Consider the following 12,880-nt stretch of genomic DNA (forward strand, 5'->3'; position numbering starts at 1 on the left):
TTGCTCTGATTCAGAATGTACTCTCTAAGGGGTGAAAAACCTGCACTTAACTCAAGCACCAACTGGAAAGCAAACATCTGAATGATCTCTAACATGTCATATGCAAGCCCCAGCAGAACCATTGTCAAGAAGGACTAACCCACAAAAAAGAAAACCAAAAAAAAAAAAAAAAAAACGCAGCCACGGATCTAAAACACTTTAATATAAACACTCTGGTGCCTTGGCTCAAAAGCCTTCAAAGTAGTACACACTCAACAAATATATATATATTTCAATAAAACAATAAATCAATTAATTACATATTTCCAATCACTATACCTATTTAACCCAATAGGATCTAAAGTGTACTTCAAGATGTAAATAGTTTTCTTTCCTTATACAACAATTTATGTTTCAAGTTAATCCTCTCCCCAACTTGTACACTAACCTGTTCTAAAATGGACCCCCTTAACAATGAAAGCATCACCTGCATGAAATTCTTTAAAATGTACAGCCAGTGGGCTATTTAAATGCACATTTTTGACATACTTAACATGACCCTTGTCAAGAAGGTTCTGCTGGCCAAACTGATTCCTCAGTCCTTTGCTAATCTGTGACTGGGTGACTCAAGGGACCACTTGCTTGGATCAGGATTCCCCACCTCTGGATTCCACCAATTAGCTTAAAGTTGGGCAGTGCAACAGCTCACGGATACTTCTCCATGGGGGACAGCTGGAAGAATGCCTACTCCAGTTCCTTCAACTTCGCCCACAGTGAAAGAGCTATGGGATTGAATTGTCCCTAACTAAGGAGAACCATAGTGGCTGCAGGGACTGGAGGGGGACAGATGAACACCAGACTTGTGTTTTGGAAGCTCAGGCATCAGTCTGCCCAATGACTACTTATCCTTCTGGCTCGGTTTTGACTTATGATTGGGACTGCCAGTCCCAGTGTGAAGAGCTTTTGAAAGCCACCATCTTTTTGGTTACAAAGAGGAGCACAAACTTATTTTTGCAGCACGTTTAAGGTGGCAAAAAACTAATTCACTGGCATTTGTTAGTTTTCCACAATGTGCTCTTCTCTGATACAATAAAGGCAATGCTGGTGTGGGTTAAAGTCACACCCACAGTGTGCTGATGTCTACACATTCAAAAACAGGACTTCAATCAGAACAGTGTGAATCATTATCTAAGTTTTACTACCAGCAAAAAGAGAACTGAGGGACTCAGGAAACAAGGATGCTTAAGTACGTTAGTAATCAGTGAGTCACATCACTATATGAAATACTTTAGGTGCACAGATGTCCCAGAATGCAGAACTTCTAATTTTTTTTAATGAATACTTGCTGGAGAAGATGAACAAAGCCAAGATCGGTTAAGAAGGGTCCTCAGTGTTAGACTTACTGGAGACCTTTTTAAGGAGATCAGACTGATCATGGACAACATTATAATTCCAATGTTAGTTTAGTTTTCTACAAGGTGGTCTATTAAACAAGTCAAAGAGGGAAATAAAACTCAGGTGTTTATGCAAGACATATTAATTTACATATGAATATTTTGGTACAGACATGTTAAGTGCCCTTAACTTTGATTTTTTTTATACTTAGAAGCCCTAACCTACGCATTTATAGCTTTTTGGCCTTTACTGCCCATGGTAAGCCCCCTTCTCAATCTTCTATTTCCACAACCACACTGCCATCCGAGACAACAGCTGAGCTAAGTCCAGCTGTCATCCTCAGGCAGTTTGGATTTGTTTTATTTTGCCTTAACATCTTGTCCTCCTCCCACTCCCCCCCAGTGCAGAATGTCAATGCAGGTAAGCCATGGGTGATCTGCTTTTGCGTTTACCACTCACTAGTGGCATGGATGGATGGATGGACCCAAGTCCGTGGGCTGCAGCTTGTAAGAAAATAAACCAGCACCAGCAACACCATCAAACCCCCCCCCCCCCACACACACACACAGAAGTCAACTCCTCAGAGACTGAGGATTCTACTCAAACTCAGGTTTCCTGAGCTGCAGTCAGACCTCCTTTGCTCTTCGATATAGAAGTGGCGCACACTAATTTCGCTGAGAGAAAATTTTATGGGTCATCTTGGAGACACTTTTCTCACTGCAGAGATTACAGCTGGGAACATATCTCTTTATGTTTGTTTTATAACTTTCAAAGAAAAAGTAAAGTCTAAAAAGGTAAAAATGATAAATCATACACAATTTAAAAAAATTAAATATTTATTGGGATAACAGGTTTAACATCAAGCTGCAATGTTGGCAATATGGTGTTTAAACATGGATCACAAAAGCGTGCAGACTTCATTTTAGCAAAGTAAAGGGAAAACAATTCTATGCAATAATGTTAACCATTATTTTCTTGCTTTTTAAGAAATGAGAATTTTATATATCACTATACAAAATATAAAATGTATTAAACACTACCAACCACAGAACAGGATTTATAATAGATTATATTTAAAATCTTGTATAGTTAACCTTAGCACAAATTTAGATGAGGAGATGTTATAGTCTCCTCTTCTGATGTTGGTCTGCAATGGCTTCCTTGCTATGAAGATCATCAAATCACACAGCACATGTGCAATGTCTTTTGCTTTGACTAACGACCAGGTGTAATTTGATATTTCAGTAAATACTGTGGAACCTACAAACTGTTAACTTACATTTTTGTCAGTTGATGTACTTTCTATGCAGTAAGAACTCTGCACTTATCAGTTTTACAAAGTGTAACATGGAATAAGTTCAAAGATATTAAATTGTTATGAATTGCTTGACAAACCTTAGAAAAAAACTGAAAAGTCATGCAGCTTTCCTTCTTGAATTATATTCTGTTGTGTCACTTACAGAATGACAGTCTGCCCACATTGTCTTCAAAGGCATACAAAATGGTGTCTAGTACAGATAAATATACATACAACAGTGAGGACAAACAAAAAAGTATAGCTGTAACTGATGATAATATCATATCTGTGCTAAGTGAAAGCACCTTAGAGCCTAAACGGCAAGAGACAAAGTTGTCTAAAGATTCAAAATGAATCAACAGTATTGGATAACAATATTTTCAACATAGAAGCTGCCTTAAAATTAGGTGCATCTTCAGTTAATGTAACAGAAAACAAAAACAAGGCAATGATTTCCTTTTTTATTAGTTGCATCCACTCATAAACTGGCCTAGGGCCAACTGGGCAGACACATAGGACTTTTGCAGAGTTATTGTAGGATGATGGACCTGGAATAGATCTATGTTAAAAAAAAATATTTTATACAAAATTAAGAAGTGGCACCAGGTGTTGGGTTCACATTCTGAGTGGCAACTTGCGGTGCCACTTCAATTATCCGTGGCTTGTCAATTATTCTGGCAGTGCGGTTCCCCTTCTCTACAATTCCAATAATCCATGCTTGGTGACCCTCTCCATATTTAGGAGATTTTATCTCCGCACAGAATCGTGCAGCCTGTTCCCGTGGTAAACATATCAGAAGACCACCTGCAGATAAAATTCAGATTTTAACAATATTTAAAAAATTGTAAAATACTGTAAAAACAAAGTACAAGGTATACAATAGGTAAAAAAGACAAATAAGGTTGATGCAATGCAGTCTGTGAAGTACAGTTAATGACTATTTACCACAGAATAGACTTTGAGAAAAACTTGTCCAATGAGTTATCACATATAGGACTGATATCACTCAGGCTCATTTCAGCATGGCAAACTTTCTAACAGAAATCTTCTGGAGGGGTGACCCACACAGTTTGTATCACTTACCTTCAGTCCTACTTTCTTTCTAAAAGTATCACAAAGACTAAGGAGCAGGTGAAGAAAACCGTCTAACAAGCTCCTATGGCCACGCCATCCAAACACTGTAAATGGAAAAGACATCAGGGCCATTGCCTGCTGAAAGGGACTTTTTAAGTCATTGTAGGTCAATACTTGCACAAAAGTAGACAAGTACTAAAAGTCTACATAACAGACCAACTCAGCAAGGGGGCACGATTTTCACTCTGCAAATTTCACAAGCAATTCAATCTGGTCAGTCCTTCAAGATACCACCTGCTTTCGTCACAAAAGGAACACCCCTGGGAGGGACTACACAATTTTTCTCTGACTTTTCCCCAAAAAGAACTGGCAGTCAACATAGATAATTAAGGGTACAAACCATTAAAGAGCTGCTCCCTATAGTACAGTGGGACTTCCTCGGATTCATTTACCTACAGTCCGACTCAAAGCAATTCACTTAACCAAAGTGTGGTGTGAAGCAATTAGGAAATTGAGCTAGGCTCTTCAATGGTCTCCTGGACTGCCTGCCTAGTAATTACCTGTGAACCTATGAAACAGCTCTGACAATGAACCAAGAAAGGCTTAAAAAAAAAACAGTAATTCTGAAATCCTATAAAGGGGATGGAAAGTAGGATTTCAAACTTACTAGCTAAAATATACTTGAAGATTTGGACTTTTGGTAGGTGTTTAACTGGACTTATTCTAGAGATAATCACAGTAGGCCAAGAATGTTTTTTTTAGTAGTGGTTATACAAGGAAGAGTGATAAGATCTATGTCACATATACTGCAGGTCAACCTAGCCAAAACCACCTCTGACCCTGGACTGAATGTTCAGACTGTAATGTCTCAAAGTATGCAGTTTGGCTCAGGTAGCTAAACAGAGATTTCCTGGGCAAAAATCCAAGAGAGGTAAGCAGCACTACCTCCCCTAAAAGAAAGTACATGAACAGGACCAGAAAATAGTTTTCCTTTACAGTGTAAAAGATGCACTTCAGACAACTATGCAAACATAGTCGGTCTGGTATTCGGTCTTCCAGCTGTACTATGAGCAAAGGCGAAAAAAGTCTCAAGTCTGAGGGTTTCTCTGAAATTCACTGAATTAAAAATAGTCTCTGCAGTACTAGATTTGCCAGGAAGACACACTGGCAAATTATTTTAACATCTTTATTGAATTGTAACTTAAAACATGGGCAAACATACACCTGTATAAAAGAAAACAAACCATGTTAATAATTACAAACATTATACATGACATACATGCTTTTATACAATTATCAATACAACATTACATAAATTGCTCAATTCCTGCTTTCCTTTAAACGTCACTCCTCCTCCAAAATATTTTGCATGTATTGTTCCCAAAGCTTTCATTTTTTCCACATGGTTGGCTCGTACACTTTTCTAAAATCCCACTTCTACTTCTTTTATCTATTACAATATTCTTTACTTCAAATACAGGTGGTTTAGACTTTGATTTCTATTTTCTAGTAATTGCTTTTTCGGCAACCACTAGAATTAAACTTAACAAGGCCATACAGTTATTAAAAAAAAAAAAAAAAAAATATATATATATATATATATATATATATATATGTGTGTGTGTGTGTGTGTGTGTGTGTGTGTGTGTGTGTGTGTGTATATATATATATATATATATATATATACACACACACACACACACACACACACACATTATATACATATATATAGAAAGAGAGTTTCCTTAGTTAAACCAAATTTCTCAGCCAATATTTCTGACAGTAGTTTATTACTCTGTGGGAATTTTTAAAGTCGGGCAACTCATTACACTCCCAAAAATATGTCCCAGTCACTTCTTTCTTCCCCATCACATCTCCAACATTTACCATCTACCGGAGAAAAAAATATTTTGGAGTCTGTTTGGTGTATAATATCTATGCAAACACTTCCAAGCAAAAATCCTAAATCTTGTAGACTTTGTGACATTTTTGGGAACCACACATGTCCTCCCACTGTTTCCTTGTGAATTGTTAATCCAGTCTCTTCTCAAGATTTTCTAACTTCCTCTGATTCCTATAGTTATGCAGTATTTTATATTCTCTATTAATTAACCCTTTTTAAAACCAACTTCTGTTCAAGATTCAACTAAACTCTACCAGAGCAGGTCTCTCACTTAGGATTCACCTCTTTCTCTTTGCCTACACTCTTGATGTCAGTTTCTGAAAGGGAAGGCAGTCTCTAGCCTGCAGTTCAAATCTCTACTTAGCCTCTTCGCATTCTATTACCTTTCCCTCTCTAGTTACTGGCTCTTCTGAAGTTGCTGCTGGTTGAAGTTGCTGCTGGTTCAAAGGGAGGAAGAGTTAATTTTTCCAAGACGAAACTGAGGTCCCATGCAGGTACTGGCGGTTTCCTGGGAGGTTTGATATTCTTTATCCCTCTTATGAACTGTCTTAGCAAAGGATGTGAAAACACAGGTGGATCACAATTGTATTTTGCTGAGATTGCTGAGGCATGAATCTTTATGGAAGAATATGAGAGACCAGTATGAAACATTTCTGCCAAGTATTCCAATATCTGAGGTATACTCAATACTGTTGTATCCTGACCCCTGTTAGCATTCCAGATGACAAATCTCTTCCACTTGGCTGAATAGGTTTTTCTGGTGGAAGGTCTGCGTGCTTCCAGTAAGGTCTCTTGAACTTTTTTGGAAAGAGAGATATCGGAAGGAGTTATGGTAACCTCCAGGCTGTCAGATGCAATGTTTTCAGGTTTTGATGAACAGTCCTGTAATTGTGTTGTGTTAGAAGCAGAGGCCATAGGGGCAGAGGCCACGGTTTGGTCCGAGTTATGCTCAACAACAATGGGTACCAGTGCTGCCTTGGCCAGTCTGGAGCTATCAAAATGCCTGTTGGTTGTTCTGCTTTGATCTTCAGTATCACCTTGGTCAGCAGTGGTAGAGGAGGGAATGCATAAATTGTTAGGGAATTCCAGCTGAAGGAGAGAGCATCCGTTTTCCAGGCTAGAGGATGGTGGGTCCTTGTACAGAACTTTTCCAGGTGATGATTCATATGAGAAGCAAAGAGATCTATGTCCGGTCTTCCCCATGTCCTTGTTATTTGTGAGAAAATGTGAGGATGCAGCATCCATTCGTGTGGATCCAAGAAATTTCTGCTCAGCTTGTCCGCCAGTACATTGTCCTTGCCTGGCACAAACTGGGATTGCAAATGTATCTTCAGACTTAGGGATTTTTCCCAGAGAATCATCGTTAGTCTGCAGAGGGGATAAGAATGAGTGCCTCCCTGCTTGTTTATATACCACATAACAGTGGTGTTATCTGTCCTTATTAGCAAATGTCCTTGTTGAAGTGATTTTTCGAAAGTATCGATTGCATGTATCACTGCCAACATCTCTTTTTGGTTTATGTGCAGATGCTTTTCCCTTGGTGTCCATTGACCTTGAATGCATCTGCCCTCCGTGTGCGCCCCCCATCCATGGTCTGAGGCATCTGTTGTAATAATTTGACCTGCTTGAGGTTTGTTGAAAGACATGCCTTTGTTTAACTGACTTGTTTGAGCCCACCACCAAAATTCTCTTTGCAGACATGGAATGAGTGGGATTACGTCCTCTAGGCTTTGGCTGTGTTGGGACCATAAGCTTTTTAAATACCATTGCAGCTTTCTCATATGAAGTCTTGCCAAAGGTATCAGAAGAATGGAAGATGCCATGAACCCCAGGGCCTGCAGGATTTTCCTTGCAGTCAGCTGGGAGAGCTTTGCTAGGCCTTTGAAGTACTCTGGTAACTGCTGTTGTTTTTCCTCTGTGAGATAAGCCATTTGTGTTTGTGTCCAGTTTGGCTCCTAGGAAAATAATGTGTTGGGATGGCAGAAGTCTTGATTTCTGAATGTTGACTGTGTATCCTAAGGCCTGTAGTAATTGAATGACATAGTCCAAGTTTGCTATCAAGGTTTGTTTGTTGTCTGCTTGTATGAGGCAGTCATCCAGGTAGGGGTATATTTGAATCCCCTGGAGTCTGCAGTGTGCCACTACTGATGCCAGGCATTTCGTGAACACTCTGGGTGCAGTAGATAAGCCAAACGGCAATGCTGAGAATTGATAATGCTCTGTCCCTGCCAGAAATCTGAGGTATCTTCTGCAGCTTTGTCTGATTGGGACATGCAGGTATGCCTCCCTGAGGTCCAGAGTGACCAGCCAAGACCCCTTGCCCAGCATGGGAAGGAGTTGCTGCAACGTCAGCATTTTGAACTTTGGCACAATGAGATAAGTATTTAGAGTAGACAAGTCCAGTATAGGCCTCCATTTGTTTTCCTTTCTTGGAACAACAGTCTTGAATAAAATCCCTGGCCTGTGGAGGGACCTTTTCTATTGCTTTTATATTTAACAGCTTTGAAACTTGAATGAGTGCCTCTGCCCTTTGATGAAGTGGCAGGTTTGGCATGCCTTGTCTTATTGGTAAAGTGTGGAAGTGGAATCTGTAACCTTTGTCTATTAAATCCAGAATCCAGTCGTCCTTGGTTAAGATATGCCAGTTTTTTGAGAATAAGGATAATTTTCCGCCCAAAGGTGCTTCTCTTTGAGCCTTTGTAGACGGTATGAAAGTCAAGTCATTGTGGTTGTCCTTGTTGTGCAGCTGGACTGCCTGCGCCACTTCTTTGATTTGGTGGTTGCCATTGGCGGCCCCTGTAGGAGCCTCGGTATTGCCCTCTACCTCGGGCACGCCTGTTTTTTCCCCTTTGAAACTTGTCAGTGTCTGGAAAGGACCAATTCTTTGAAGGCCAATTCCTGCTGAATCTGGGTGGCTGAACCTGGAGGAAATCTTTGACTGTCTGTACTGATTTAGCTTTTTCCTCAATGGACTTCAACACATCTTGTGCATTAGCACCAAAAAGCTTCTGTTTTTCCAGAGGTGCATCAAGTAACTTTACTTTAACATGGTCTGGCAGTGGCTATTCTTTTAACCAAGCATGTCTACGTATAACAGCCCCAGTCATAGCTGCCCTACATGAAGCCTCCAATGCATCATAACCACACTGAAGAAAATGATTGCTAACCTGCCGAGTGTTATGTACTTGAGATCCTGCAATGCCTTTCTATCAATAGGCTCAGGAGAGGCTAGCTTTTTCTGTAAATCATCCAGTAAAAAATCCTGGTACTGAAACATATGAAAAAGGCAGTTAAGTGACCTCATGGCCAGGGTGGAAGAGGTATAAACCTTTTTACCCCATCTCTCCAGGGACCTAGCTTCCCTATCCGCTGGCAGTGGATTCTTGGCTGTGGGGATAGCTAAAGGTCTGTGCTGGGGTAACTTGAGGAAGGTACGTAGCCTTTTCCTGGAATCAGAGAATTCCTGACCCTGCCATTTAAAATGCTCCCTCATAGAGTGAAGGACTTCACCGAACGAAAAATCCTCTGGAGGAGAGGCAGAGGGAACTGTTTCCTCAGCATCAGAGTCCTCATAGGCCAGAAAGGATTCTTCTTGGGTATCTGAATGCTCAGAATCCCCAGAGGCTTCATCTGAAGAGAGGATGTTGGCCTGCTCAGTTCTGGGCCTTTTCTCTGCAGACGGCTGAGAACCTCTGTCTGGATGAGGCTGAGACCCCCTGATAAGAGAAATAAGATCTGCAGCAAGAGACATGATCTGTTTATCAGAAGAAGGGGCCTGGGCAGTAGGTTTAGGATGGGCCTTGGCCTGGCTGGCGGCCTTAGCACGTGCAAAGGTCTTGATGGACATGGATACAGGAGGCCTAGCTGCCCCACATGCAGGAGTAACCTTGTCCACAGGAATGGTGTTGGGTAGATCCAGAACTTCGGTTTCTGGAGGAAAATCAACAACTGGCACCGGTGTAGACTCCGAGACCGAAGGATGTGTTAACGCTGTGTCGTCGGCCTGGAGCGGTTGAATTACTGCTTCCGAAGGGACCGAAGCACTCGCGGAGGGTTTAGGAGGAGTATTGGTGGAGGACGCGGGCCGAGGATGTCAGTCCCGGTCCTTTCGTTTTTTGGTAGATTGAGTTGTCGGTTGTTCCGACGGCATGATATAAGCGAAAGATTCGCCGAAAAAGTCTTCGGCAAATTCTGCCCGGCGCCTGAGAGTGCGCTTATTAAAGCAAGCACAGGCAGCACAGGCCGAGACGTCGTGGTCTGGGCCCAGGCAAGGGAGGCAATAAGAATGGAAGTCCTTATGAGGTATTTGTTTACCACAAGACAAACAATTATTAACTTTCTCAATTTGTTCTGACATCGGCTGAGGCAAGAAAAAATGTTCCCCAACGGGGTACTTAGCTTTTAGATGACTTCGGTACTGAAAACACAGGAGCTGACCGACCGGCACTTGCAAACTGCTTTTGCTTCGGGCACCGCACGGCAAGAAAGACTGAAGAAGATGGCGTCGGCCGATGCCTTTATACTCCAGCCGTTCTGACGTCAGAGAGGAGGCGACACCAGCCGACGCCGAACCCAGACTTTGGAATCCGGCCAACCGTGGGCTGCCTGAGGCAGGACAACCCATATGTTATGACTGCAGTTGCATTCTTGAAGGACATCTTTGATAGGACTAGGTTCAAATTCCATGGAGCAGTAGATCTGATCGGTGGTTTTAAGTGCATCATACCCTTCAAAAAAGCTTTGGCTAACTTGTTAGACATACCATTTTCAGATTCACCTATATGAAAATTAGAAATAGCAGCCAATTGCTCTCAGATGGCTGCTGCTGCAGTTCCTTCATTGAACAGTTTTGTCAGAAATTCCAAGATATCCGAAATGGAAGCCAGAAAAGGGTCAATGTTATTTTGCTGGGCCCATATGGAAAACCTTTTCCACTTACTGAGATAAAGTTTCCTGGTTGAAGATATATGTGAAGACAAAAGAATATGTTGAGCCTCTTCTGATAAATGTTGGAACCTGGCTATTCTGGGAATTGGAGCAGCCGAGCTGTCAGTTTGATGGACTGAAGAGAAGGGTGAAGAGCTCCTGATGAGTGGGTAAACGATCCAAGGCTCCTCCAGTAGATGAGGCTTCAGAAAGAGGAACCAAATTTGATGAGGCCAATATGGGGCTAGTAAGATAAGTATCCTGCTCAGAAAACTGGCTTTCTGTAAAACTTTAGGAATCAGGGGAAATGAAGGGGAAAGCATAAAGGAGTCCTGGAGGCCAATCGTGAACGAGTCCGTCCCTCGGGGGTTGTCCCTGTTGAGGGATCAGGGCAAAGTAGTTGCTGCACTTGGTGTTTGTGGGGGTTGCAAAAAGGTCGCAGAAAGGCTGGCACCATCTGCGGAAAATCATTTCCACTACTTCGTTCTTGAGAGACCACTAGTGAGGCAACAGAATTGCTCTGCTGAGTTTGTCCACTATCACGTTGAATTTCCCCGAGATGTGCATTGCTATCAGAAAGCGGTGGGTGGACTCTGCCCATTTCCATAATCTTAGAGCCTCTCGACATAGGGGGTAAGATCTGGTTCCGCCTTGTTTGTTTATATACCAGACTACAGACATGTTTGTCTGACTGGATCGCAATCATGTCTAGAGGAAGAGAGTCTTGAAAGAACTGCAACTCTAAGAGAACCGCTCTCATTTCTAGGACATTTATTTGCAAATGAGCCTTGTGAACCTGCCATTTACCTTGGGTGTCCGTCCCTGATAATGCCCCCCCACCTGATCAGGGCGGCATCCATGGTCACCATTGTAACTGGAGCTGGGAGGACAAAGGGACGTCCCATAGTCACCGTCTCAGACGTTAGCCACCACCAAAGATAGTCCTTGCAAGAGTTGGTTATCAGAACTGAGTGATTCATCGGCAAGTCCTGAAACATTCACTATGTGAATAGCAGCCAAAGAAGAATGCACATGTGAGATCTCACCAGGGGTATTGCAATAATCGCTGCTGACATAGTGCCGAGCAACTTCAGAATCTGTGATGCTGGTTCTTTGTGTTTTGACAGGAGATCCACAATTTGTTGCCATAGGGTGAGCACTCTTTCTGAAGGAAGCTTTAGGGACATGCTGACCATGTCTAAGTCTGCTCCTATAAACACTGTACGCTGCGATGGCAATAAAGCAGACTTTTCTGAATTTATCGTAATGCCCAGTTGGAAACATAGATCCAAGGCAGTGTTCCTTGCCCAAACAAGTTGATGCTTGGTGGGAGCGGTGAGGATCCAGTCGTCCAAATATGGAAACACCCTTTTTCCTAAATGTCTCAAGTGAGCCATGACCACTGCCATACATTTGGTACGGCCAAAAACTGGAAGTGACTGGCTCCCAGCCAGAAGTGCAGATGATCCCTGGATGGCCTGACCATTTTGATATGGTAGTACGCATCCTGGAGATCTATACAGCACATCCAATTGTACTTGCCTAAGAACGGGAGTATGGACTGAAGTGTGACCATCCGGAACTCCGTCTTTACCACATATTTGTTGAGTCTGCTAAAGTCTGCTGAGGTCCAAAATAGGTCTCCAGTCCCCTGTCTTCTTTGGCACTAAAAAGAATCTTGAGTAAGGTCCGGATCCTTGCTGGTCTGCTGGGACTGGTTGGATGACTCTTTTTTTGTAACAGCTTTTGGACCTCTATTGATGCCGCATCCTGTAGACTGGGTGGAATGTCTGGGATTCCTTTTGTTGGCCTGGGTTGTGAATGAAAGGGGATGAAATATCCTCTGGATATAATGTTTTGTACCTAGTGGCCTTCTGAAATTTTTAGCCAGGTGCTTGGGTACAAAGACAAACATCCCCTGAATATCTCCAAAGCAGGACAGTCGGGCCTCCTTTCAAGAGCTCCAATAGGGCTTCTGTCACCCTGGTTCTGCGGACCCTCTCTGCCGTGTGGGAATAGTCTTCCACCATTGCCCCCTCTTCTGCCCCTGGCGGAGGCATTACCTTGCGAGTTCAGAAAAGCTCCTTGGGATTTACGGAATCACATCTTCCCTCCCCATTGACCTTTAGGATAAGGTCTAGTAGGGGTAGAAAAATGGACTCCTATGGCAGACAGAGTCTTTCCATCTTGCTCACATCTGGTGAGGGTCTCTAACTTTTGGTCCAAACAAAGAAGAACCATCAAAAGGGGCATTAACAAATGATGACTTAAAAGGTTCCGCAAAAGAACATAAGCGCATCCAGGAA

The 12,880-nt window shown here is 42.2% G+C and overlaps 1 protein-coding gene across 6 annotated transcripts in view; it reads right to left on the bottom strand.

The window, feature by feature from the left end:
* Positions 1-2,192: 2,192 nt before the first annotated feature.
* Positions 2,193-12,880, bottom strand: part of SEPHS1 (selenophosphate synthetase 1) — a 935,453-nt gene continuing 924,765 nt past the window's right edge. For all 6 annotated transcript variants that reach the window (XM_044087973.1, XM_044087969.1, XM_044087972.1 and 3 more), the window contains one exon: positions 2,193-3,475. In XM_044087973.1, coding sequence (XP_043943908.1) covers positions 3,261-3,475 — 215 coding nt within the window. In that variant the 3' untranslated portion in view covers positions 2,193-3,260. The remainder of the gene's footprint in view (positions 3,476-12,880) is intronic.

Source organism: Protopterus annectens, chromosome 11.part0, assembly GCF_019279795.1.
Source record: "Protopterus annectens isolate FY-2018-M chromosome 11.part0, PAN1.0, whole genome shotgun sequence".
Lineage (NCBI taxonomy): Eukaryota > Metazoa > Chordata > Ceratodontiformes > Protopteridae > Protopterus > Protopterus annectens.